Source organism: Calidris pugnax, unplaced genomic scaffold, assembly GCF_001431845.1.
Source record: "Calidris pugnax isolate Ruff unplaced genomic scaffold, ASM143184v1 scaffold44, whole genome shotgun sequence".
Classification (NCBI taxonomy): domain Eukaryota; kingdom Metazoa; phylum Chordata; class Aves; order Charadriiformes; family Scolopacidae; genus Calidris; species Calidris pugnax.
Genome location: NW_015094506.1, coordinates 16,214,094 through 16,239,693, shown reverse-complemented (window position 1 = coordinate 16,239,693; position 25,600 = coordinate 16,214,094). Strand labels below are relative to the sequence as shown.

At 36.6% G+C, this 25,600-nt stretch overlaps 1 protein-coding gene across 1 annotated transcript in view; it reads left to right on the top strand.

Moving 5' to 3' along the window:
* Window positions 1-25,600, top strand: part of LOC106901096 (phosphatidylinositol phosphatase PTPRQ-like) — a 147,163-nt gene that overhangs the window by 41,844 nt on the left and 79,719 nt on the right. The window contains exons 26-36 of the mRNA XM_014963448.1: window positions 828-1,000; window positions 3,420-3,630; window positions 5,401-5,553; window positions 5,665-5,844; window positions 6,619-6,726; window positions 9,176-9,457; window positions 12,307-12,489; window positions 13,184-13,285; window positions 15,658-15,778; window positions 19,520-19,680; window positions 21,165-21,310. Of these exons, the coding sequence (XP_014818934.1) occupies window positions 828-1,000; window positions 3,420-3,630; window positions 5,401-5,553; window positions 5,665-5,844; window positions 6,619-6,726; window positions 9,176-9,457; window positions 12,307-12,489; window positions 13,184-13,285; window positions 15,658-15,778; window positions 19,520-19,680; window positions 21,165-21,310 (1,820 nt within the window). The remainder of the gene's footprint in view (window positions 1-827; window positions 1,001-3,419; window positions 3,631-5,400; window positions 5,554-5,664; window positions 5,845-6,618; window positions 6,727-9,175; window positions 9,458-12,306; window positions 12,490-13,183; window positions 13,286-15,657; window positions 15,779-19,519; window positions 19,681-21,164; window positions 21,311-25,600) is intronic.

Genomic DNA, 25,600 nt, shown 5'->3' with positions numbered 1-25,600 from the left:
TCGTATTCTTTCCTGAAGTATCCAAAGTATCTACTTTTGTCAGCTCTCAGAGACAATTTCCAGAGATGGGCTGCCTCAGTACAGCCGTGCTCATCTTCTAATGATAGTTTAGTGTAAACTCACCGGCAAAAGCCAAAGGGGATTTTGGTGTTGGGTTTGGTATTTTCAGGGTTTTTTTTAAGAGTGTCTCATTTTAACACCAAATCTACAAACCTTCATTATGTGAGTAATTTCAAGTTTGTATTTTCCTGTGGTGTATTAGAAAAAATTATTTTTCATATTAAATCTGAATATCATTCTATGGAATATAAGCATTTCTGATCTCTGGCAGTCTTATGTACAGTACAGTACCATTAATGTGTAGTTAAAGGAGAAATTGAACCAAAGCATATTATAAAAGTAAAATGATTATGTATCATGTTCAAATTATTTTTCTGCTTTTTACTTCATTCTTATATGGATTTGATGAATTTAGAATTAAGCTTTCATTTTCAGTATACTTGAGGTTTGATATAGTAAGCTAGCAAAAGGCCTTCTTGCTTCCAGTGCACTGACTTCAGTAGAAATATGCTGATTTACATCATCTCAGCATTTCACCGTATTCATAGATATGTCATATATGTTGAAAAAAGCATGTACATCTTTTCAGAACTGTAACTTGTTTGCTAAAAAAAGTGTGAAATAACTCTCTACCTGCACAGGAGCAACTCAAAAGATAAGGATGTGAAATTTGATTAAATGCCTAGTGTATTTTGTACACAGTTCTGAAAAAAGCTTGTAATAATCAGAGGTGTTTAATTAAATCAAGTTTCTTCTTGAATATTTAGTCCCAGGTGCTGTATCAGATTTACATCTAGCAGAAGTGGAAGCCACATATATAAAAATTGTTTGGAGGAAGCCACAACAACCAAATGGAATCATTACCCAGTATAGAGTTAAAGTCCACATGCAGGAAACAGAAGTGACCCTGGAAAACACTATTCTCGGAGGAAACAATAAGGTATTTAGGTTTTTTTAATATTGCTAGATTAAATTTGCCTCTCTGCCTTATCCAATAGGTACAGAATGTGGAATTAGCCACCACAGATGAGTTGTCAATGCTTTTAAAAGCTACCTTCCTCACCTCTCCCTCTTTGGCTGGGTTTTAAAGAGATTCCTAAATGCTATTTCCACAATGTGGAAACAATAAATAATTCTGATTAAATGACCAGGATTTCTTAGCTACTGAAGCCAGGAAGCCATAGCCCATAGCCTTACTACCCCTTTTACCCCTGAGTTCTTTGCAGCTTAGGGTGACCTAAGAGTAAGAGTACAGATTTAGGTGCCTAGATCGACCCATAGCCACTGAGGAAAACTCCTTGAAGATGTGCATATGAATCCTATGGAGAAGTGAATCCAACATAAGTCTTCCAAGGCTGGTCAAGTGCTCTGCTTGCAATGAGAACAGCCCTGGACTTTCTGCCCCTCTTTGTATCCTTGAATGTACATGCCTGATACTACATGCTGAGCTCCATTCAATGGTTGTGTACTAAGGATATCTGCACATGTCTACTGGATCAAATCTTTTAAGGAGACTTATGCTGTCAGTGAGTCTAGCTTCTGGATTTTGGGTGCAGATGTGCTCTACATGCTTAGATGGAGCAGCTTGGAGCATGCAGCACTGGACTCTGGACCCCTAACAGACATTCAGCTCAGGATTGAGTACTTTCTGAGGTAGGGCTTTTTGGTCTTAATTATGATCATAGGAGCCCAAAGTTTGAATAATTCCTTTCTTTTTTAGACAATTATGTTTTTCTCTGGATCTGACACAAAATCTAAGTTTTTGATGAAGTGCTCAATGAAGGAATTTGCTTTCAAGTTGAATGGTACACATTAAATAGAGCCCTGGAGCCAAACATTAAATAAGGAGTAAGGGGAAAAAACATGAGGATAAGCATCCATTCATTAAATCAAGCAGGCGTCTTTGGAAATTGAAAGTATCTAACTCTATAATTAAAGATTGTATCATAGTACAGACACAGAAAAAATCAAAATTGTCTGCACAGAGATGGTTTAATGATGGGATTTCCTAATTTTTGAGTTCATAGTTTCACATCATTGCTGCTTTATTGTAGTTTATTGAATGTAATTTTCTAATTAAAAACCAAAACAAACAGTAACAAACATTACTTTATGTAGAACCCCACTGACCCAAGCTTTGAGCATCTACAGAGTTTGAACTGTTGGATCCATTGTATGAACAGTACTCAATAACTTGTACCAATAAAAAGGCTGTTGTCTTAGAAGTGGAAACTCCCTAGGGGGAAAGTATTTCCATGTGGGTTGCTCTTTTGCTATAAAATGGTGAAGATGAGGCGTGTATAGCTTCTACCTGTTGGTGCTTAGGTGAGATTGTTCCTGTGTGTCTCTGCCTGTGGTTGATGCCCCTGAGTTACAGCAGTAAAAATGCCACTTTTCCCTCTCTCCACCCAGAGTCTGTAGGGAGAGAGCTAATGTGTATTAGTTACATCACTGTAAAAGCATCTCTTTCTGGCAGTGAAGTGGGCCATATGTGTGAGTGGGGAGTGTTCACAGATGACAGCAGAACAATTTAGAGACACTGGAGTCCTGGATTGGGTCCCAGATTCTGAAGGGGCATAATGATCTAGTGCTTACATACCATTTTGTACCTCTGCTCTAGGCTGTCTCTCTCCTCCCTTTTGCTTTTGTTGTCCCTCTGTTTGTTGTTCTTGCTCCCCTTATATCCACTGCCATCCCTTTCCAAAATGTATCTTTTGCCCTTCTGTCCTGTGGACCTCTGTACCCCTTACCTCCCTTTCATTCTCCCTTTTCACATATATTCTCCCTTATTTTCCCTTTTCCCTTTATTTCATTAGCTTCTGTTTTTCTCAGACTTCCCTTATTCCCTCTCAGCGATCTAGTCAACCTGTTAGTCCTTTCCTTCAGGTCCTAGTAGGATCATCTGAAGCTGTCCTGTTTTCAGTGCCTGCAAACTGTTTCAGAACATGCTTAGTGCAAATGGAATCTCCCAAGCTCAAATATGTGTCTATTCAATATAATTCCAAGGATGTAGCATTATATTATATGAAGTTAAAGGCCTTGCTCTGAAATTCCCACTTTAATACCCATATTTTAAGAAACTGTAAAAAAAAGAATATGGTGTTCGTTTAAACAATAAAAATGAATAAAAGCTTGAATAAAAAAGCTTACTGGCAGCTAAGCTTTTTCATGAGAAATATTGTATTTTGTGAAGTAATTATTGTTGCAATGAAAGACAACGTTTGTATGCCAACATTTGTATATTGTATGTATACATATCCACACATATCAAACACTATCCATACATTTTATATAAATGTAATTAAAATAATTTAGTGATGATGAGGTTTGTGATTTTTTTTTATTTTTTTATTTTTTAGTATTTGATTGATTCTTTGGAACCATACAAGATAACTGAAAACATCAAACCTTCTCCCACTTGGAATTCAATGGAAATGGCCAATGTATTATATGAAGGTTCAGGTGAAATGGATTTCAGCATTCAGACAGCTTCCCCAGTAACACTTACAAGTGTTTCTGGTGATAATTTGCCTGCTATACACGGAACTGCAGAATTACATTCTGCTTCGGGTAAGATATTTTAGGATATTTTTCTACCTGCTCCTTTGTTCTGAAGGACCCTCCTCACTGTCCCAGATATGATCTTTAGCACATGGTTCAAGCAAATTATGAATGGGTCATTTGCTGGAGTCGGATTTTTTTACTACCAAATAACCTTCTGAAGCAAATGGGAATGCCACACAGGCAGGAACCAGCCCCTTGTCACCCAGCTGACCTTCTTCCTAGTGAAAGGAGCACCCGAAAGCCATCAGCCAAGCTGCATAGACAATCAGTTATTACAGTTGCCAAAGCAGGTGTGATTGTCAGGGATTAACATATCTCCAGGCCCTTCAGAGACCTTGATTTCTCTAAGCCTTTTGACTAATAGGTTTTCAAATGTCAGTGAAGGTAAATAGGTCAAAAAGTTACAACTTTGCTATATGGGTGACAAACAGGTGGAGGTGACCTCGTGACATGGTGATGTCAATGGTCTGTACACTTGTTCTGTATTATCAATGGAGCAGTGTTTCTTTACCAAGTATGGATATTTACAAATCATTAAGCAGGCCTCAGTTGACAGGCAGGGACTTAAAATACCACTCTAAGTTTTTACAGTGAGACACTTCAGCAGCAGACAGAAAGTCAAGTTTTTACTTTTTAATTTCTTTTTTAATTAAAGTCACTGAATTTCTCCATATACACCAGTATCTAAGACCAGCATTTAATCCATTAGTTTAAACTAATGGATCTTTTCTGTATTATATTAATCCTGAAGAGTCTTCTTTTTCATACAGAGAAATGTACAGTGCTTTAAATGTTAATGTTCTTTCAAAATCCTCATTCAGCTTGAGGTATTGAGTTGCTAAAAGATGTCTCTGTTGCTGAAAATTTGATTTCAGACAGGGTATGTTGTAACCTAGCACATTATAGTTATTATATAGTTATTATAGTAGCTAAAGTTGTTCACGGCCAAATTTTTAACAGGACCTGCTGATTTTTACATGCCTCCATTTTAATGCTGGTGTTGCAAAACTCTGAGCCTGACACTCAGTTATGTGAAGCACCCACACTTTTTCATATTGCAGTGGTGTAATGGCAGCTTTGTAACAGGTGATTTTGACTATCACAGCTGGGTTGCTGCTGACTTTGAACTTTATTCTGCTGACCACAACTCTTCTGCTAAAAAATAACAGTGTGAAAGGTTCCATGAGGGGAGCCATTTCAAATATAGCCGTTGTAGCACAGTTAGGAGGGCAAGGAAGAGGGAATCTTTCTGAATTGAAAAAAAAAAAATAATTAAAAACAAACCCAGAAGCCCAAATAACCTAGAAGCCACAGTTCTGAAGTCACTGGGAAAACCAGGCCATCTAGAAGGGTTTTCTGAGTTCCTAGGACATTTCTTTCAATTTTTTTTGGAGATAGCTGTCAGTATATACCTCATGTTTTTAGTTCTCACCTGTTCATTCTTTCACTTAGGCCGATCTATCCATTGCTCCTATTGACTGAATTCTATGCTACATACAAGACTTCAGAAAAGCAGAGAGGATTGTACACGTGCAAGTGGACCTATACTAGCCTCTCCTATAATGGATCTCTCTTTGATAGAGTTAAAAGACTTTTTTTTAAAAGTTTTTTTTTTTTTAAGTTTTTTTTAAACTTTTCTTTATATTTTTTTAGTTATTGGAAAGTTAGTTCTTTTGCAATAGAATAATTCTAGGCTACCATGTCAAAGTTAGTTCAGAATGCAAAAGAAAAAAAGAGTTTATGGCTAAGTAGCTGTTTCTCTCCATTTAATCCCAGGTAATCGTTATGCCATTAACATTTTGGCAGAAGAACAGTCATATGTTATAAAGGGCCTTGTACCTTTCACAGACTACACAATCAGTGTGTCTGCTTTCACTGCGGTTGGAGAAGGGCCTCCATCAGTTCTCATGGTCAGGACACGTGAGCAAGGTAAAATGTAACTTTCATGTAAATTAACGTAGATGACATCTTTCAGTGAACATTTAAAATTTTTTTAATCATTTATTTGATTATTGACATATTTTTCTGTTTCCCTTTAAGTTCCAAGCTCAGTACAAAATATATCTTACAAGAATATTAGCTCCTCCTCTGTTTTGTTATATTGGGATCCTCCAGCAAATCCCAATGGGAAAATCATCCATTATACTGTTTATGCGATGGAACTGGATACAAAAAGAGCATTCCACACAGTAACTTCAAACAACAGCTTACTTATGACAGGTACAGTGTCATTTGATTAAAAAAACTAATATTACAAGTATGTTATACAAAATTATGTTTTCCAGCTTTATGTACATTTGCAAGGTAGGTGGACTGCAAGTAAAAGCAAAGTTGGGACACCACTGCCAGACTTGTCTGCTGGGGACGGGTATGTAGGGAATGTAAGATGGGAGGAGAGGACTAGGTAAGATGAGGAGTAATTGGTGAAATGTGCCAAGTAGTAATTTGTGAAATGTACTGAGTAGTAAGATGTGAAATTGATTTATCCTTGGAATTTTTTCCACAGCCTCTTTTTTCCATGTGGAAAAATGTTCCTAAATTGTCAATTCTTTTTCAGCTTGAATTTTTTTCACAGTATGTGTCTAACGTTAATAATAATTTTCTTCTTTTAAGGTGATATTTTGGTAGTAATTGAAGAAAATGCATTCCTCATGAGGTTTCAGGCATTTATTTATGCTAATTGGAGTAATGCATACAGAATAAAAACATGTATTTGGATGTACACATATGCATCCTTTGTTTTGAAAAATAAATTCTTAAAGCTATTTACAGGGTTAAAGCTGGTTGACTTATTTCAAAATCTGTTGATTTGACTGAGTGCCTGTTTGTCTCTCCACAGTTAAATAGTATTATACATATTCTGTCTTTTAGGTAACAAATGTGTATCAAGCCCTCTAAAAACAATAACCACTTCTATAGTTTTATAAGTAGCTATGAGGGAAAAAATATGTTTAGGAAGTCAATAATCAAGATTTTTTTACTTAATCTTTTTAGGTTTAAGAAAGTACACAAATTATAAAATGAGAGTCGCAGCCTCTACAACAGTTGGAGAAAGTGCTTTGTCTGAAGAGAATGATGTTTTCGTGAGAACCCCTGAAGATGGTAAATATGTTGTTTGCAATGATGATTTGATTTCTATATTGAAGTTTGTGCATCTCCAGAAGCACGTCACATACATAAGGAGGGAAAGGAAGTGTACAAATAGAATCAGTGTTGAATATTAGTCTTCTATCAGTCAGTGACTTCATTGAGCCCAATTTTAGGTAGGTGCTAGAAATGATGATGAAAGCTGCAACGTGATCAGCAATCAACTAATTTCAACTGTGATAGACAAATGGGAAGAAAGCTGCAGAGCTAAGGTTCCTTCATTGAAAATAATGTGTTCCTAGACACCATGTAAACCATAATAGGCTTATCTTTTTTTTTTTTTTTAATGTTATCATAAGGAAATTACGTTGGTCTTAAAGCATCTGGAAATGGCAGCTTTCAACAATTCAGAAGCTATATTGGTGTCTATCAGCAGAGCTCCTGATAAAGTGAGGTTCTTTATAGGGAATAATATCATATGCAGTTGTTATACAGGTTCAGGAATTTATTAATTTTAAGACTTATGAATAGTTTTAATGTAGGGTATAATGCTACTTTATGAAGATTTCCAGGTCTACTTTTTTTGCTTGCAAGGCAGCCTCCTCCCAGGGACAGTACCTCGATTTTGCCTTTGCAAAGAGAGCAGAGGATTTTGATTTACAAACCAGAGTCACAAGTATTAAATATCAATCATATTTTCTCATTTACATCAGGTTTTTATTTTTACTGGTTTCAGAAAGCTGTTTCCAGTTTTTGCCAAAATAATAAAGGTAATTGTCCAGTTGACATTTATCTCTCTCATTTCCAAATATGCTACAATACAGGAAGAGTTATTAAGTGGGAATAAAAGAGAGTGAAGGGTTACAGGATTTAAATTTGTGCTGATTTATGAAGCTTAGATAATTTGAATAACCAACCAACCGAAATATCAAATTAAACAGTTAAACTTCAAGTGCTCATAAATTTTTTAGAAGTTGCATGCTTCTATGCTCTTAGGTTTTTTGCAGAGGAAATGCATATCACAAGAACAGAAAATTACCTACCTAAATATCTTTTTCTCTGAAAGCTTACAGTTTGCTACCTCTGAGCATGATAGAAATTTGTTCAGAGAGGAGTTTTGGTCTATTGGTATGAGATGCCCTCAAGCCTAGATGAAACTATTGAGAAAGCCACCTATAATTCCTACTTTTTTACACGGCTATGTGTAGTTGGTCTTGTCTTGTTATTCTTGTTCCTTAATTTTCATATGGTAATTCAAGTTGAGATTCATGTCTCCTAACTCTAGCCAATCTAGGAGTGAAAACTTGTTTGACTCTTGATTAGTTGAAAGAAGAGAGACCTCCAAATAAAAGATTCATTCAATCTATCTTAGATAACTTATGTTAGGATGGAAGATACTAGCCTGTGGCATTCAAATATTGTTCCATGTCAGATAAACTGCAAAATGCATTTAAATTGAAAATTAAGCTTCTTCACATGGGAAATATCCATGTGGGCATTCTTGCCGTCCAGACTAGTGATCTGATAAAGTTAACACTTCTCATTCATGGGCTCAGAAATCAGGAAGGAAAATGGTTTCTGAAACCTTTAGGCCAAAAAAAATTCAAGGTAAATTCTGAAAGATCTGTTTATGGGTATTTGTACACAAACTGAATTGCATAGTCCTAGGTTCTTATTACATTATTTTAAAATTTTGTAGAGAAGTTACTTCAGGGGTGAAGTGATGAAGGCTTTCAAGGAATCAGGGTTGAACAGTCAGAGCTGATTTTAATCCTAGGTGCAGCCCACTTACTCCAACACTTCCATGCGTTTTTGGCTTACTGGAGTCACATGAAATCATGTGTTGCCAGTAGATTTTGCCAACACACTGCCCCGGAGCTGGACTTGTTTTGTGCGTGACCTTCCCACCAGTGCATGCGAGATTTACACTGGGGACTTCATGGTCATCAATTAACAGCTGTATCAGTAAACTAAAGGGAGTTTAGTTACAGTGTGTACAGTCCCTTTCCTGGTTCAGTTGTTGGTTGAGTGAAACAGTAGGGGTGGTTATTTAAGTATAAAGCAGTAAGACAGCATTCAGACAAAGTTAAAGAACTTAAATTTGAGGAAGCCAGTTAGAGGATTTAAAGGCTCAGCCTGCATGAGAGGAGTAGACAGAAGAGATTTTTTTTTAATAGATACATTTTTGGATAGGTTTGTAAATGGATGAGAAAAGAAATTCCAGAAAAGCTCAAGTGTCTGGGATGCAAAAAGATTTTGTCTAGTTTTATTAGTGAAAAAGCTGTAAAGCTTTGAGAAAGGTAGTGAGTGTGTGTAGCCCTTTTGGTACAGTTAGCTCTGCATATTGCTACAGTAACCTTCACGGTATCTAAAAGTTAGGATCCAATAGGTTTATGAGATCAGTCCTATAGTCAATTAATTGCCAGTCTCAGAACTTTTTCTCTCTTTGATTTCTGTATTGCAGAACCAGATTCCCCACCCCAAAATGTGGAGTTAATAAATTTAACTGCAACAGAAATAAACCTGAGATGGCTACCACCTGAGCAGCCTAATGGTCTCATAACTCACTATGAAGTTCTGTACAGTGATTCCAATGATTTATTTATCAAAAATGCCTCATCTACAAGTATATCACTAAGTGAAATGAAGCCATATACTCTCTACAACATCTCCGTAAGGGCGTTCACCAGACTGGGCCATGGGAATCAGTCATCTTTCCCACTTCTGGTGAGAACTTCTGAAACTGGTGAGTATAAAAATGTAAATTTTCCACAATCAGCTGCTTTGTGGTGACATTTGATGCCCAGAAAATCATTGTAATTAATTTTAAAGGTATGCGTTTGCTTTGCGAAGCAGTACGTTTGAACCCTGTTTTCTCTTTTATATAGAAAATAAAAGTAAGGAAATAGTAAGGAAAATTAAGAAGTAAAGAAACCAGTGGGAAGTTGTATCCCTGATGGCTTTCATGTATTTTACTGTTTGTCCTTGAAGATTCCTTGTGTCTTAAAGGAAAATAATTTTTTGTAGGAAAAGAAGGGTTTCAAAAAGCAAGTGTGACTTGGAATTCAAGTTACAAACTGAAATTTGATAAGAATTCAATCCTAATGTGGTATTTTGTAGCAGACAAAGTTGTTTATATTACTACAAGTGTTTTGGAGAGGTACAGATAGAACAAAATAGCAGAGAATTAGGTGAAGTTTTTCCAAGAAAGGAAAGTAAATTTGCAAGTGAGGATTGGAAAGGGTGAGCATTAAAGAGGTGTAATAAGGCACAGGAAGAGACTTGAAATAAGTAAGCAGCTGTAAGGTAGGACAATGTAGGGAAGGGGATATAAAATACAGGCGGAGGATCATTACATTTTCAGTGGAGTTAACCAGGAGAAAAAAACCTGAGGGTAATGGTTTCCATGGAGGAATAGATGTTTGGGTTATGTTGAAGACTTGGGAATGAAAGGTGACTGGGGAAACAGACATGCAGGTTACTTTTCTTTAGGACTCAGCCATATCCAGGTAGCACTCATATGATAATCATCAATTTTTTGGGGTCTTTTGCCATCTGCATCGATTTACTAACTCAGACAACTCCCTACTTTCTCTACACCTTGAGCTAGTCCTGGAGATAAGCATGCTCTGGTTAGCACATTTTTCTCAGTAAGGAAAGACATGCACATTCTGATGTTTTTCAGAAGGGGCAGGGACATTCTCTGGCTCCTTGATTCTTAAGAGACAGTGGAATTGCTATGAGCTGCACCTCCTTGTTTCTGAAATGAACTTTGACTTTTTTTTCCTGTGTGAAGTAGTTGTGGTTCAGGCCTGCCTAACAAGTCAAGCTCTTAAGGAATGGGGACACAAACACCTAGTTTTTAGATTGCATGAAACAGTAGTCAAAATAGATGCACCAAGCTAGCTCTGTCAAGACATTGTGCTACTTTTGAGGACTTTTTTTGGTCAGATACCGTTGATATGTAGGCATTTACCTACTAGATACAATGTCCATAGACATAACCTTTTTTATTGCTGTCCATCTTTTGACTAAGTTGTATTTTAAGGTGGTTAGTTCTTTCTGAGTGCCTAGCTCCCCTGATGCTCAAAACAAATATTTGAATTCCAGCTGCCTGTGATAGAGATGAGAAGCTGCAAAAACATCTTCTGAGATGCGAAGAATAAAAACAAGGCAGGATCTGGAGGACAGAGCATTTTGAGTGAAACACAACCTGTTAATGGGCTGGTGTGTTTGAAGAGCTCTTGGGAGTTCTCCGTTACCATTCTACCATGAAATTAGACATAATTGTGGCTGATTTCACTGCCTTTCATGGCATTTATTCCCTTTTTCAATGATGCTTAAGCAGAAATTATGTATACTTTTGAATGTGAAGTTTCATCAAATGTCAGTACATTTATAAGAATGTTTAGGGCATGCTACAGCGTACCCATGCCTTACTTGACCTTTTGGGCAAATTGTGCTGTCGTTGTATGGCTATGACTTTCTGGAACAAGATACATTATACTATCGGAACAATTTTCGATAACGAAAAACATACTTGTGTATTTTTTGAGGGACAGACACATCCACGCAAAAACCAATTGTGATGAAAGAACAAGGATCAGCTGCTCTGTAAGGGATGGGGAGCCAAGAAGTCCCTGGGCCAGCGGGGTGGGGACCTCACTAGCCAGGAGCTGTCCCACCAACCTATAGTGAAGGGAGCAGGGAAGGTCTGGGGGTGGCAGCCAGGGGCAAGCCCGGAGTCCAAATTGACAAACACTCCACAGTGATGAGTCAGGTCTGAGGCCAAGCCAGGAAAGTGAGTTAGCAGGTTCAGTGACACTAACCGAGTCGGACACAGCCCAGTGGCAGCCGGGCAGGTCTGTGGTGATGGGGCCAAGCTGAGGTCAGGCTGCGACATCAGGCTGCAAGTCGGGGACTAGGAGGCCCATGCCAAGCACAACCATGGCAATGATGTAGCAGGAGATGTAGCTCAGACAGGGACAAACCATGAAAGGCCCAGCTGAAAGCAGCTCCCAGAGGCCAGTGGTCAACCCTGGCTGCAGCCTCACTACAGCATGGCCTGGGAGTGGGTCGCCAGTGAGGAGGAGAAGGCAGCCCTTGGCTACACTATTGCTATGCTAGCCCTGAGCTCCAGCAGCCAAACCTGCAGGAGGAGAGATGCTCTCAGGACCCTTACAACACAACAATATATTAGGCTCCCTTTGTTTTTCCATGCAAGTGTTCAAACAGTTTGTACAGATAACGCAGGGAAAAGGAGAAAATGAGGGTTGCTGATAAAAAGTGTAAATTATGGCTGTACAGTATGGAAAATAACAAGAGCTACCAGGTGTTAGAAGGAAAATACAGTGCCATGCTCCAGATTTTTTTATCTAGCATGTTAAGGTGATTTCCATTAATTTTTTTTTTTTACTTTGTTGCAGTGTGCATCTGTCATGTGTTTTTGATCTTCCAATTCAGTCTCTTTCAAAATTTATTTTGTACAAGAATCAAAATGTTTGCAGGGTGTTTCATTTAAACCAGTTAAGAAAATGCTTAACAAATCAATGAAACTGACTGGAATCTTCTATGACTCTAAATTTTGTCTTCTAGTTCCTGATTCTGCACCAGAAAACATAACCTATAGGAACATCTCATCCACGGAAATCGAATTATCATTTTTCCCGCCATCCATTCCAAATGGAATCATACAGACCTATACAATATATCTCAAAAGGACTAATGGAACTGAGCAAAGAATCATAAACACTACTCTTCTGACGCTACGTATTTCAGGCCAGTATATAGTGATTTGGAACTTATGGCAACTGTAAATCGTTCTGAGAAGGGATCAGCAGACTGATGCAGATCAATTAGTTCATTGGTTGGACATAATGCTTCTTGTCCTGACATGAAGTTATGTGCTACCTGTCCTGAGAAGTAGCCTGTTGTGTCCTGCAGTAATGTGGTGGAATGGGCCACGATCAGTATACAGTCTAACATCGTATTTTAGATGTTTAAAGTACAATTAACCTCAATAGATTTCTTTGCATATCTATCATTGCAACAAAGTAAACACTGAAGTGACCCACATGTCTTTCTGGTTTTATTCTGGATGAAAATAGATACTTCACTTTCCACTCACCTTTGCATCTTTTTCTATGTTCTGTATTTATCACTGAGGGACGATACAGCAGTTAACGCTGGGAGCTTGGTACCTTAACCAGTAAATTTTCAGAGTACAGCCAAGGACAATATGTAAAGCATTCTAGGACTATTTAGTGTAATCTGGTAATTAGGGCTTTTCCCTTCTTTTATTCATGAAGAATACTTTGGGTTCAAGTTTTCCTAATGCTTGTTTCAATCTCTAAAGACACAGACCATTGAAAGTGATGGGCCTATTCAGCACTTCAAAACTGCTTATGGTCCATTAAAAACCCTAATTTGGCCCACTGAATGGTTGGTTTAGTGAATTATTCTTTTTATTTAGATTTAAAGAAATATACAGAATATACTGTAGAAGTGTCTGCTAGTACTACAATGGGAGAAGGCCTTCATAGTCTGCCTCTGCAGATACTGACTGATGAAGATGGTAAGTCAGAACAGAAGTTGCAATGTATCATTGTCTGCCTGTAGTCTTAAACTAATCTTATACTTCATGACAGATATGCGTAGGTTTTATATACTTTTTTCTCCAATTATATCTCTGTATTGATATCTGTATCTATCTACATACAAATATATACATCTTTCTTTCTTTCTTTCTTTCTATCTATCTATCTATCTATCTATCTATCTGTTATTTAATATATTTCTCAGTAAATTCTAAGTGAAATAGCATAATTGCTGTGCATGGACATTTGGTCTTACTAATATCTCATGAATTTTAAGAATCTTAATTTACTAATATTATTTTAATCTAATATACCATGTAGTAGAATTAAATATTGTATCTGTTTCTGCAGATATGTAAGAGCTGGAAAAAGGCAAAACCACTAAAAGAGAGCTTGAGTGGTCCAGGGACATTTCTGCTTCTTTTGTTTGGAGATTTTTTGATTCTTCTAAACAGATGCGTGTACAGATAGACATATATAAATGTAAAATTACTAATGTTATGAAAATGCTCTAAGTCCATCAACTGTAACTGGACTTCCAAATTGAGCAGGGGGGTGTTCTGCACTGCAGGGTAAGGGTAGAACACACTCATTGCATCCTCTGCTAATTAGTACAGCAGGTCACAAAACAGCAGAGGAACCTTAAAATGATATTTGTACCCAATTCAGTTGTAGTAAGTTATCATTGCCCCCCTCTATAGTTTCTGGAGGAGGAATCCTGGAAAAAATTCAATGCAGAATCTTAACTTAGTTGATGAAGAAGTCTCTGGGAACCTAGACTAAAGTAGTATTGACATAAACATCCCACCAGCCATTCTAAAATTAAGTCTCTTTTCATGTCTTAGGGAGCACTGACTTGCCTAAGATCTGGCTTTTGATGATAATGGATCTTTGCAAATCTCCAAGGTGTTGATGGTCTTACATTCACACTGTCAGTAATAAACCTTTGCTGAAGAGTAATGTTGCTGGAGCACACCGGGAGCCCCTAATTTGGATAAATCCATCTTTTGCATAGAGTATTTTTATTTAAAGCAACATAAATTGTATTCTTCAGCAAAAAATATCCTCTGATTAGAACTGAAGAATGAACCAGACATGCCAAAAAGACATGACATTCACAGTATGACAGATCTTTTATTATATAGCCACTGAGGATAGTATAACAAGTAAAACACTAAATACAGCTGTCACCATTTTTCGCTAGTAAATACAGACATTCACTGAATTCAGTGAACCTTTGTTCATGAAAAATATTGTTTTTCTTAAATGTAGAGTTCTAAAACCTTTATGCCAACTTTTGAGATAGTGAAAGAAGAAACAACAACGGAAAAACAACAATATTTATAATACACCACATGTTCTTTTTTCACAGGAACACAGTGTTCCAAAGTTCAGACCAAATGTTTCGTAGATTTGCTAATAGCTATGCTCATATTCTCAATTTTCATGCATGACTACAGCTATGACCTGAATTTTTAGTGCATGATGCTCTTTGGTTTAATTTGAGAAAAACAAAAGCAATTCTAGTATTACTTCATAGTCATACATATATCTGTGAATCAAGATGAAGAAAAATATTTGCTTCTCAAAAACATAATAACACAAGCCAGTATCACTTATGCATATCTGGGTATATTTTTCCTCAGCAATATTTATACAAACTTGAGAATGAAATCAAACATGGTCTAATATTTTAATTTACTTCTGTTGTTTCCTGACACAATTGTGATATGGTGTCATGTAGTGTTCATCTTAAAATGGATTTTAAGGCTCTCAGTCAATGCCTATCTTTATATTTACCCTTGTGACATGTTAAATGTATGAATGTGGTGCTTACTTAATAGAGCGGATAGATTTTACCACTGCCTAGTATCCCACATTTTTATCATTTCTCAATGCCATGCTTCTCCATTTTTCCACCTTTTGGTGCTTTGTATAATTCTTTACACCACCTCTTTTTTCTCAGGGGAACTATTTTGCTATATTTTACACGTGTTCATACCTATAAAGCTCTTGCTTTTATTAGAAGGGGAAAAAAACTTTACAGCAATGTACTTGGACAGTAGGTGAATCAGTGTGACCTACCCGTTGCTCTGTTTTCTCATGAAGTACTTTTTCCATTGAATCACAGAAACAGATGTTCTAACACGACCATGCAAAATCTTCTTTTATCATCTGTCAGAAAAAGGAAAAGAAGCTGCGCCTCAACATTAGTTGATGGATACTGTCCTGGTGTAGTACAAAGTTCACTTTCCATCACAAATAATTAAAAACCTATTTAAGGATGCTGCGTATCCCATCGATCTTAGCTGTTTAACAAGATGTTGTGTCCTGTTCTCTCATTTTATAGCTCCGAGTTCTCCTCCAGAATCCCTCTCTGTAAAACAGTTGTCGGGTGTCACTGTGAAGTTGTCATGGAAACCTCCGCTGGAGCCAAATGGAATTATCCTCTATTACACAGTTTATGTCTGGTAAGATTTTCTGGAAGTAGTTCTGAGGATAAATATTAATCTGTAACCTATCAGGAATGTTAGGTTTTTCTTACACAATGTGTTGATTGCACATTTTTGGAGAATGAATATTCATCCAGCACTTAAAATACTAGCATTTTGTATCTACAAATTCAGGTATAATGTAGTAGCTGAAAATTGAGGTCCTAAATATTTTGTAAGCATTTTCAGATTTTTCTCAAGGTTATGTTATGGTAAATGAATTCAAATTTAAATTAGAGCATGGTGGCTATTTTCATTGTATTCTGATTAGGCCTATTTGCAGACAGGGCACAAGCCTATGCTAAATTGTCAAGAAGATTTGATACAGGCTTAAAATAGAGAAATATTGCTTCCTTTTGTAGAAAGTGTGTGAAAGCAATGTTAAGAGTCTTCATATGTGCTATCAGTTATGTCTAGTGTTATATTTTGTATTTATTATATACATAGCAAATCATATTTTTTTAATAGATATTTCTTATTTACTGTATTGGAGATTTTTCCATCTAGCCTTTCTTTTTATGTTTTTTTACTTTTTTTTCCTGTCATTCCTCCTGGGATCCTTTTTCACCTTTAAAAAAGAGTTTTGTCACCTTAAAACTTGCATCTTCTGTCCTGTTCTCTGCATAATATAGTTGGGTCTAGTGATTTGGCATCTTTTCAAAGATCTGTGTATAACTTCTACTGGGAGTGAAAATATTTTTTTGTTGATCACTTTTAATATATTGCATTTATGCTGTACCATTTTATTGCCACTATTAAGATGCAGGAATCAAATGCTAACGTTCACCTTAGGAGATGTGAAACAGATGTGCAAATCAGCAGTCCTTATAAACACACTACTACTGAGCTTACATTTATTGTTTTAATGTTTTAATCAAAATAATTACCTACTTTGAGGTAGGGTTTGGCCTCAGTTCCTAATGAAAGTTTTTTAAATTATAGCTTTTAGTTAAACTGGTGATAAAGTGAACAGGAGTGAGCTCTTCTTTCCAGAAAAGTTAAATTTGGCTTGTCTTGTTGCTTCTACGACATTGGCAAGCTCTCGTTCCCCTTAACCTCAATAAAAACCATTCAATTAAAGACTATCCTCTTGCTAGGAAAGAGTTACTTCAAGATAAGGATTATGGTTTTGATACAGGCTGTGTTCGCAGACTTGAGGTTATAGAACCTTTCATCCTTATATTGCCTTAAAGCTTACCACTTTTGTTATTTTGATAAATGAGTTAGAGTTATTTTTTTAAAACTGTTAATTGGTCTATCTTTCTAAATATTTCAATTAGGCAACCACATAATTTTTCATTAAGTCTTGTCCTTTTTCTTTTCACATTCTGCTTGCTCTCTCTTATCTGACCTTACTGTGCCATATCTAAAATTAGAGAGGCATTAGGTATCATCTTGAGGCAAGGACACTGGATAAAAGCTCCCGTTGCCTTCAAAGGGGCCACAACTTCACTCCTTCCTTGGAGGGTTTTTTTTTCTGGGGAAGGGAAGAGGGGAAGGAGGAGAATTTTAAATATTTAACAGAATTGTCTATACAATTTCATAAAATGCATTGCAAGGTGAGATTTGACAAGGAAAACTGCTGTGCCGTAGTTGCTGCTTTTGGGAGGCATGTTTGGAGGTATTTTGGGGAAGATTGATAATCCTAGAGCTTCTCAATAAAGCAGAAAGAGGAAGGTTAATACAGATGTCAAATAAATGTTCCTTCTCTTAGATATATTGCAACAGTTACAGAGAATTTGGTAACCTTTCTTTAATGAATTGGGAAAAATAATCCACAACTACCAGAATAAAAATCTGTAATGTTTTCATTGTTATTATCTTTCATGGAATTTGCTTCAGGACAAGGTGGTTTTGGGTGCTAGCAGGTAGCAAAGCCTGAGTCTGCAATTCTAGAGGCATATGAACAAAATTGCTGAACTTGTATATGTAGCTACTGACTTTGGCATTATCCTGTTCAGCAAATTTTTGTGAGATTATTACTGACTAGATCTACTTTGAGGTACAGATTTTTAAGAAAATACGGCACCTGTCTTTTTCAAGTGAAAGTATGCAATTTATTAGAACCTCTTTTGTCTGGGTTTCTGAAAGTTCTCATTTAAAATTTAGTATTCTTCATTAAAATTCCTTGGCTTATTCTGCTAGGTACTTTCTTTCATATTGTCTGTGAAGGCTGCACTCACTTTGATCAGTGTTTTCTTATTATTTTGATTGCAATCTCAGTTGTTTCTAAACAGAAAATCAACTTTTCTTGAAAGACCCCAAGCTTTTGTTCTTCTTCCTAACTATGCCTGATTGTGGAAACATTTTTTGGCAAATAAAATGCTTTCAGAATGCAATTACTCAAAGTAGAAGTGTTTGCAGCACTAAGCTGTGGATTTTCTTCTTACTCAAATTATAACCAGCTATGTTTTTCCATACTAATAATATATCGGGCAAAGATCCAGGAAAAGATGTCTTTTCTTTGTGTAGAATTTGATAACTGCAGCTGCAACTTGTTGCATCTTTTTACGGAGTATTCAAAATGTCAGAAGTTTGGGAAAAATGTAAATGTTGTTAACTTTCTGTTACCAAGGGCGTTTCCCATATCAAGAGATGTTCCACTCAAAATCTGAAAGGGTTAGAGAGAATTTAGTTTTTTCATTCTCATACATTTTCTCATTCCAATTGTTTGGTAATGTAACTATTTCAGAAGCATCAGATGGTGATCTTTGCTAATGGGACATTCATTCATTATCTAAGGATGAAAATTCAGCCCATCTAATAATTTTCAATCAGCCTTTCCCTTTTTTTTTTAGAATTAGAACTCATTCTCTCTTTTTTTTTTTTTTTTGTGAAGAGCTCCACGGTGACTCCTGGAGCAAGATATTCAGTTTTACTTGTGAAATTATCCTCCCTGTATGAAATCCCATTAAAGACACAGGGCACCCAGTCATACAGAAATCTTTGCAGGAATGGAACACCGGGTAGCTTATTTTTCCTTCTCTTTTTTTTTTTTTTTCATAAAAGATTAAAGTAATTTAATGAGGAATAGCAGACTTTTTGAATTCAAGTTAGTTATTTCTGTATCTTATTTTACTTTCTGATAATCATTTCATACCTATGCTAATACCAGCATTTTATTAATGTTACATCTCACAGTCTTTCTAGGCGGGTTTTGACCTGACTAGAGTTCCATTCTGATCCCCTGCTACATTCCACCAGAATTAACTCAGCACCAGCTAATTCCTGTTCCATATCATCTTCTATTATTCCATTTATAACTTCAGCCTTCTGACCAATTTCACAGAGTCACAGTAGGGCATGCTCCCTGCTATAATCTTTTTATATTTCGCTATTCCTGTCCAGGGAGACAGTTTAGTTATGCCCTACTGTGTCCTTCCCAAGGGTACCACATAACGATTTGATAGCAGTTACTAGGTGGACATGCTCCTCCTTGATATTCCATATGGCCATTGTCTTTGCTGATGTAATTGAAAAATATATTTCTGTGTTTTTGTTTTTGCTTTTTTTAAAGCAAAATTAAGAGCCCTATTGTGATGCAACAGTACAAAAGTGAGCTTTTCAACATATAAGACAAAAGTTACCCCGGTCTTTTCTAAAGCCAAAAATATTTGTATTTACCACAATATTACATTTTTCAATTTTATATTGTATGCCACAGTTGTAAGCATACAGAAATAGTGTGTATATATAATTAATATAATACTTTTTCTTTAGGAATAAAATGTCAAAAAGGAGTGTAAATGTAACAGAAACATCATTGCAGTTCACAGACCTAGAAAATAACTGTGACTATAGTGCCTACCTAACAGCAAGTACAAGATTTGGAGATGGCAACATAAAAAGTGATACTATAACATTCAGAACTTCTGAAGGAGGTAAGCTTATATATAGTATGCATCTTCAGTTTCATTCAGCCTTACATTTTTATCAGCTTTATTTAACTTAATAAAGCTACTGAAGTAGAAGTGGCATTTGACTGGTCGAGAACACATATTCTACATGTTTATTTGTGTGTGCCTCCATCTTCGTGTGTACACATATCTATGGCTCTGTAAAATTATGATGGGTATTTCTGTTAATTTACTGAGCAAAACTTTGCATTTTCCTCCAAGACAGGTAAGGCAATTTAATTTTAAATTTGGAAATAAATCGAATTAATTTTATAATATATTTTAATAGCTCTTTGCTTTATCTTGCTGTGCAACAACTTCTGAGGGAAAATACACTTCAGAGTCTGAAATGGTTTTAATTTCAAAATGTAATCTGTAAGTGTACAGTGATTTGTTTATTCTATTTTAATGATTTTACTTCCAGCATGGTAGATGACTTTTATAAATGATCATGCTATATACTGTGCTTTGAGAGTCATTCAGTTTAATTATTGTATCTGATTTTCCCATCAATTATATTGCTATGATCTGTTCCAAAATGGGTAGTATGCAGGCATATTTCAGAATCATCCTGCGCAGATGAACTGACTTCCCAACACACAGTCACTGGCAGGATTGGTCTCTACCCAAGCCATCTCTCAAAAGATGGTCTAAATCACCAGGTTATAGATATTCCCAATCTTTGCTGTTGAAGCTGTTACGGAAACGTGAACTGACTTTTTAGGGCAGGATTTTTAGGAACTGATCCCGGAGTTCCCTCTCCAATTAATATTTTAGTATTATATTACAAACTAGAACAGCACAAAGCAGGAGAGATAAGTTACAGTGTTCAGGACTCTACTGCATGTTCTTGCATGGTGAGAAATATGGACTTAAATTCTCTTAAGCTGACTTAAGGAACTGAATTTGAGTCTCCTACATCACTGTGCTGCTGAGGAGGACCTTATGCTGCTTAGGAGGAGAGGCTAATTGAAGATGACTTCCGGCACATGTAATAGACTGAGGAAAGAGAAAAAAATAGAAATGATCATACTCTCGAAGCTTAAGTGCGTGGTTTTCCTACATGAATTGGGAGCTTGAATTCTACTTATCATGAGCAAAGAGAGAACAAGGCTTTAATTTAGGTTGTCTGAAACAAATCCTTTTTTTTCCTATTAACTATATATGGAGCATGGAAGCCTAACTCAGTCAAATTCTGTGTCTGCAAATTAGACTTTCCATGTGCCAAAAAATTCTATGAGAAAAGAGTATATGTTTACAAATGCAGCTAAATACAAATGTGTCTGAAAAAACAGGGTTTTAAAAAAATTATTTATATCTACTACTTTATTTCACCAATTCCGGAAGCAGTTTTTATACCATAATCAGAAATGCATTTCACTTGACATAGGATGTTGTCAAATCTGTAATTGATGTTTCTTGGGCACTAAAATGTACAAAGCCTGTGCTAAAACTTAACATTTTTCCAGCACCAAGTGATCCACCGAAAGATGTTGTGTACAGAAACCTTACTTCCACATCAATAATGTTATTCTGGTCCCCTCCTCAAAAGCCTAATGGAAATATACGCTACTACTCAGTTTATTTCAAAAATAATTCAGGAATATTCATACAGGTAAGCTTATTTTTATATTTTTCTTTTGTAGAATTCAACAAAGTGTTCTAATAATCTAGTAAAGATTAAATCAGTGTTATAGTTATCAGTATACTGCTTTTTCATATGGCCTTCATCACAAGTCAGTTTTTTAACTTATGAACACAGAAGCGCATGCTGAAATCATGTGTATTGTATTGTGCATCTTATTGGACATTCATATCATTAAGCACTAAGGAAAATAAAATTTGTGTAATATTGCATATTGCAAAGTTTATATGTACGTGTATAAACACACACATACATGTAATACATATGTAGATAAATAAACAAAACACCCATTACATTCATTGCACATCCATAAGACTATTTATTTTAGTCTAATTTATTCATGTGAATAAATTTCTGTAACAGTTCTGGTGTTACTTTTTAAATCCATGTTTATACAGTACTGAAAATAAGAAGACGATATCAAATTAGTGAGTACATTATTATTTCATGGTTTTGTTACTCTATAAAGGAAGTTACTGTTTAGTATGTTGAAACAAATATATTGAGATGTCTAAGTTAAAGCACAAAAGATAAATAAAATTTTATTTATATTTTTTTGGTGATCCACACATTTCCATGTAGGGGTATTTTGTTGCTACTTTGATCGTTAATTATGCACCACATTTATAAACTTTATGTATAGTTTTTGTGTTCTCCTTTGTAAGAATATTTTAGGGTACAGAAAAATAGTAAGAAGAAATAAGCTTCCTTTAGAGGTTCTTGGTTAAGATTTACACATGTAGAAGAAAAGAAAGAAATATTAATGAAGAAACTAATGCATGAAAAATTACCTCTCCTGCATAACTTTATACTCAATATGTCTAATGCAAGGTATGCATGTGTTTGAGGATAACTAGTAAAAAAGATTCACAAATTTGACAAATACCTGTGCCTGAATAATGTTGACATACTTCCGTGTATACACTTCTCTGACTTCTGTGAAGCTGTCTGGCTGCCAGGCTCTGTCTGCGTAGTTTCAGATGCAAGCAGGACCGTGCCATGAATTCCCATTCTGATGAGACTAAAATCAGGGCTACAGTTCAGAGCTCCAGCCTCTGCTTGCACACAGCGCTGTACCAACAGCCTTTTTCTTAGCCTAACAAATCCCTGGAGAAACCTTTACACCAGTCCATTACCTGAATGAGCTCATCCTATGAAGAGTGGCTACATATATCTATTTCCTGGACAACTCAAGCAACTTTAAAGAAGGACTACAGACTTGGGTTATTCCTGCCTTTAGGAAAGTGGAACTCTGTGGTCAATGAGTATTGTGAAATTGTTACACCAAGAACTATAAGCCCTCTGGACTCTGGAAATGAAGGAGCAAAATACGGAAGATGGAGGACAGTAACATTGGCCCAGCAAGGTGAGGGCTCAGTTTCGTTATCGTGTGACATAGTTGGGCAAGGACAGGATAGTGGCATGGGTGGAAGTTACTGCTGTTTTGGCATATTATGTGGTGGATGGCAGAAAAGCACTGACAGTAGCTCCACTTCTAGATGTGGAAACTACCATTTTCGCCCTTTCAGCTTGGATTTTTAACCCATTCCACTGCAGAAAGCTACAAGAAGATGGGTTTCAGCTGCTGTTGCATCTGTCTCTTACGGGCCATAGGAGATCGTCGTTAATCTCTCAAATCATGATCCACTCCTAATCTGTCTGCTTCCCTTAACTCCCTCATGCCCTTCACATGCACTATTTGGCATGGCAACGACTGTATCTACATTGCACTCCTGTTCTGTACCTTGGCATTCCAGTAGGTGAAGGGCAGGTTTCAAACAGGAGAAAAAAGCATCTCTCCCCTTCTCCCTTCTATCAGATATTTTATATTAATCTTTTCACAACAGAGAAATGCATGTGTGGAAGCCAGCCTGATGTGTAGATATATTATGTATATATGACATACACAGACAGTTATAAGCTGTATGAGTGTAGGCACACATACAGTTAACAACTATCTGTAACTTAGAAGTATAACCATGTAGTTGCAGTATCTGTTGATAAATTTTATATTTCACACATTTAGAAATAAATAATCCTGGGCTGGAATATTCTGCATCTTGGTCACCCCTTTGCTTATGTCTGTCCAAACTGTATTTTGAGTTTGAGAAATGATACGGGAGAATTAGAAAAGTAGGCGATCTTTTCACATTTCTAGGAACCCCACCTTCTCAGACACACAGCTGCAGGCAGTCATTCTTTGCCAGTCTCATCTGCTTCTTTGTCAGGACATAGTAACAAAGGTCCAAGTCTTAAAGGATGTCTTCTAGATGCCTGCAAAGCAACCCAGCTGAAGAATCTCCAACTAATTAACATCATCCAGTGTTGTCATAATCTGAAATAGATATAAAAGTCATACTAAAACTACTACTATTCTGTTGACTCAAGCTGTCACTTCTCACATGTTCTCAAACTCCTCAGGCATAATAAAACCTAATGAATATAAAACACTGATTATGAATAGAAGTGTTAAAACTGGGAAATCAGTAGCTGCAGAGTACAGCATTCAGGGGGAAAGCAAAAGTCCCGAGATAAAATATGCAGTTTACTCCTTGACATAATGCAGAAACTTGCAGAGAACAGTTTTCCTTTAAAAAGAGAAAAAACCCCACCCAGTTACATACCTTCCTAGGGCAGAAAAATAATGTATAGTTTCTTTGCTTTACAGGTCTACATGAAAAATCACACTGCGGCTCTCCAGTCAGAAGGCCTGGGATGCTCAGACCTAAGATTGAGATCCAGAACCGCAGAAGGAAAAATTTAGTGATGGAGATTAGATTTGAGGATTTTTGTAGATGAGTGGGCTGTTTCTATGGGGATGTTGACAGGTTGTAAAAGTGTCAGAGAGAGAGTAATGACTGGTAGGCAAATAGAAGAAACCATCTCTTGCACAGGGGTAGGTTCAAATTCAGCTTTATCTTTTGTCTTCTGCTGCTGTAGGTCTAGGGAAAATGCTACGTTTTGGTTTATGCTCACTCCTCTGCCCCAGAGCAGTGAAGATATGGAACCTATTCTGACAATGGGCACTTCTTACACAGCTGACATGGCACTGTACCTCTTGGTCACTTCACTTCTCTGTGACACTGCTGGAGTCCTTACAGTTTGAGCTTTCACTATTTGCAATAGCAGCTTTGCAGTTTTTGCTCTGTGTTTTCCTTACATGGTGCTTGAAGCAATCGTACTGTTCAGTCTCATGGAGGAAAGAAGTCAAAGATTCTATAGAAGTAATTGTCTCATTGCTGAATACTAATCTATAAGAGATAACATTGACTTGAGTAAACTCTTTCATTCAATCTCTTTATACTTGTGTTTTGATTAGCAAGAAAGTGGGAAAGGTGCTAATGACAAATATAAATTCATGCTTGGAGAAAGTTCTCCAGTGGAGGAATTTCAGTACAGATGACAACTATCTTGCTCTGCCAAACCAGACAGGAGAACCAGGAGCTAAGTAGAGAAAAAAAACCCCATGATACTTCTGGAGTCTGAACATTAGACTCCGAATCATCCAACCCCTGTACTTCAAGTGAACCTAAGCAAATGTGACTCAACACATTTCAGAGTGAAATTTGGCTTTGCTCTCAGGATGCAGAGAAGGGATATAAGCAACGTGCTATGTTAACATAACAATCAAGCATTTTCTTTCAGCAGTATGACCAAAATATGGATAAAAGGGGAACTTCCCTAAAATAGACTGCAAAATTTTTTAAAAGATGGCTGCCGAAAGGTAGAGCACACAAAAAGGAAATATCTTCACTTAGGTTGGTACTGGAACGGTGTGCAGTGCACTCTTTGAGGGATGGCCTGGATTAGCCCTCAGTGTCACCTCTCTCACCTGGTTGCCGGAGTCGAGTATACGATGCTGTGTCTCAAGACAACAGTGCAAGACAATGGACCTGAAGAAGGAAACAGAACAGGGGAAAAAGGTTAACACTGAAGAACAGCAGCACTGTGTTGTCTGTATACAACTAATGACAGCTTTACGCCACTGGAAATTTCTGCTGCTTCCTGAGGTGAAGAAGATACTACTTTCTGCTGACGCTTTCATGGCCAGTGTGTATTGCTTACACTTAGCTACTTTTAATAATCTGATACTCTGCTATGTCAAAACTTCTTTCATGTATGGATGAAGAAGGGGACAGAAGGAAGCATTTCTTCAGCTGTAGCCAGAGATCCTGAGCTGCTTGCTTTCATCTGCAGCCACAGTTAATTGTAAAACTTCCTATAGTGTTCTATCCCCAGGGTACAATTAGTGCAAGTTTC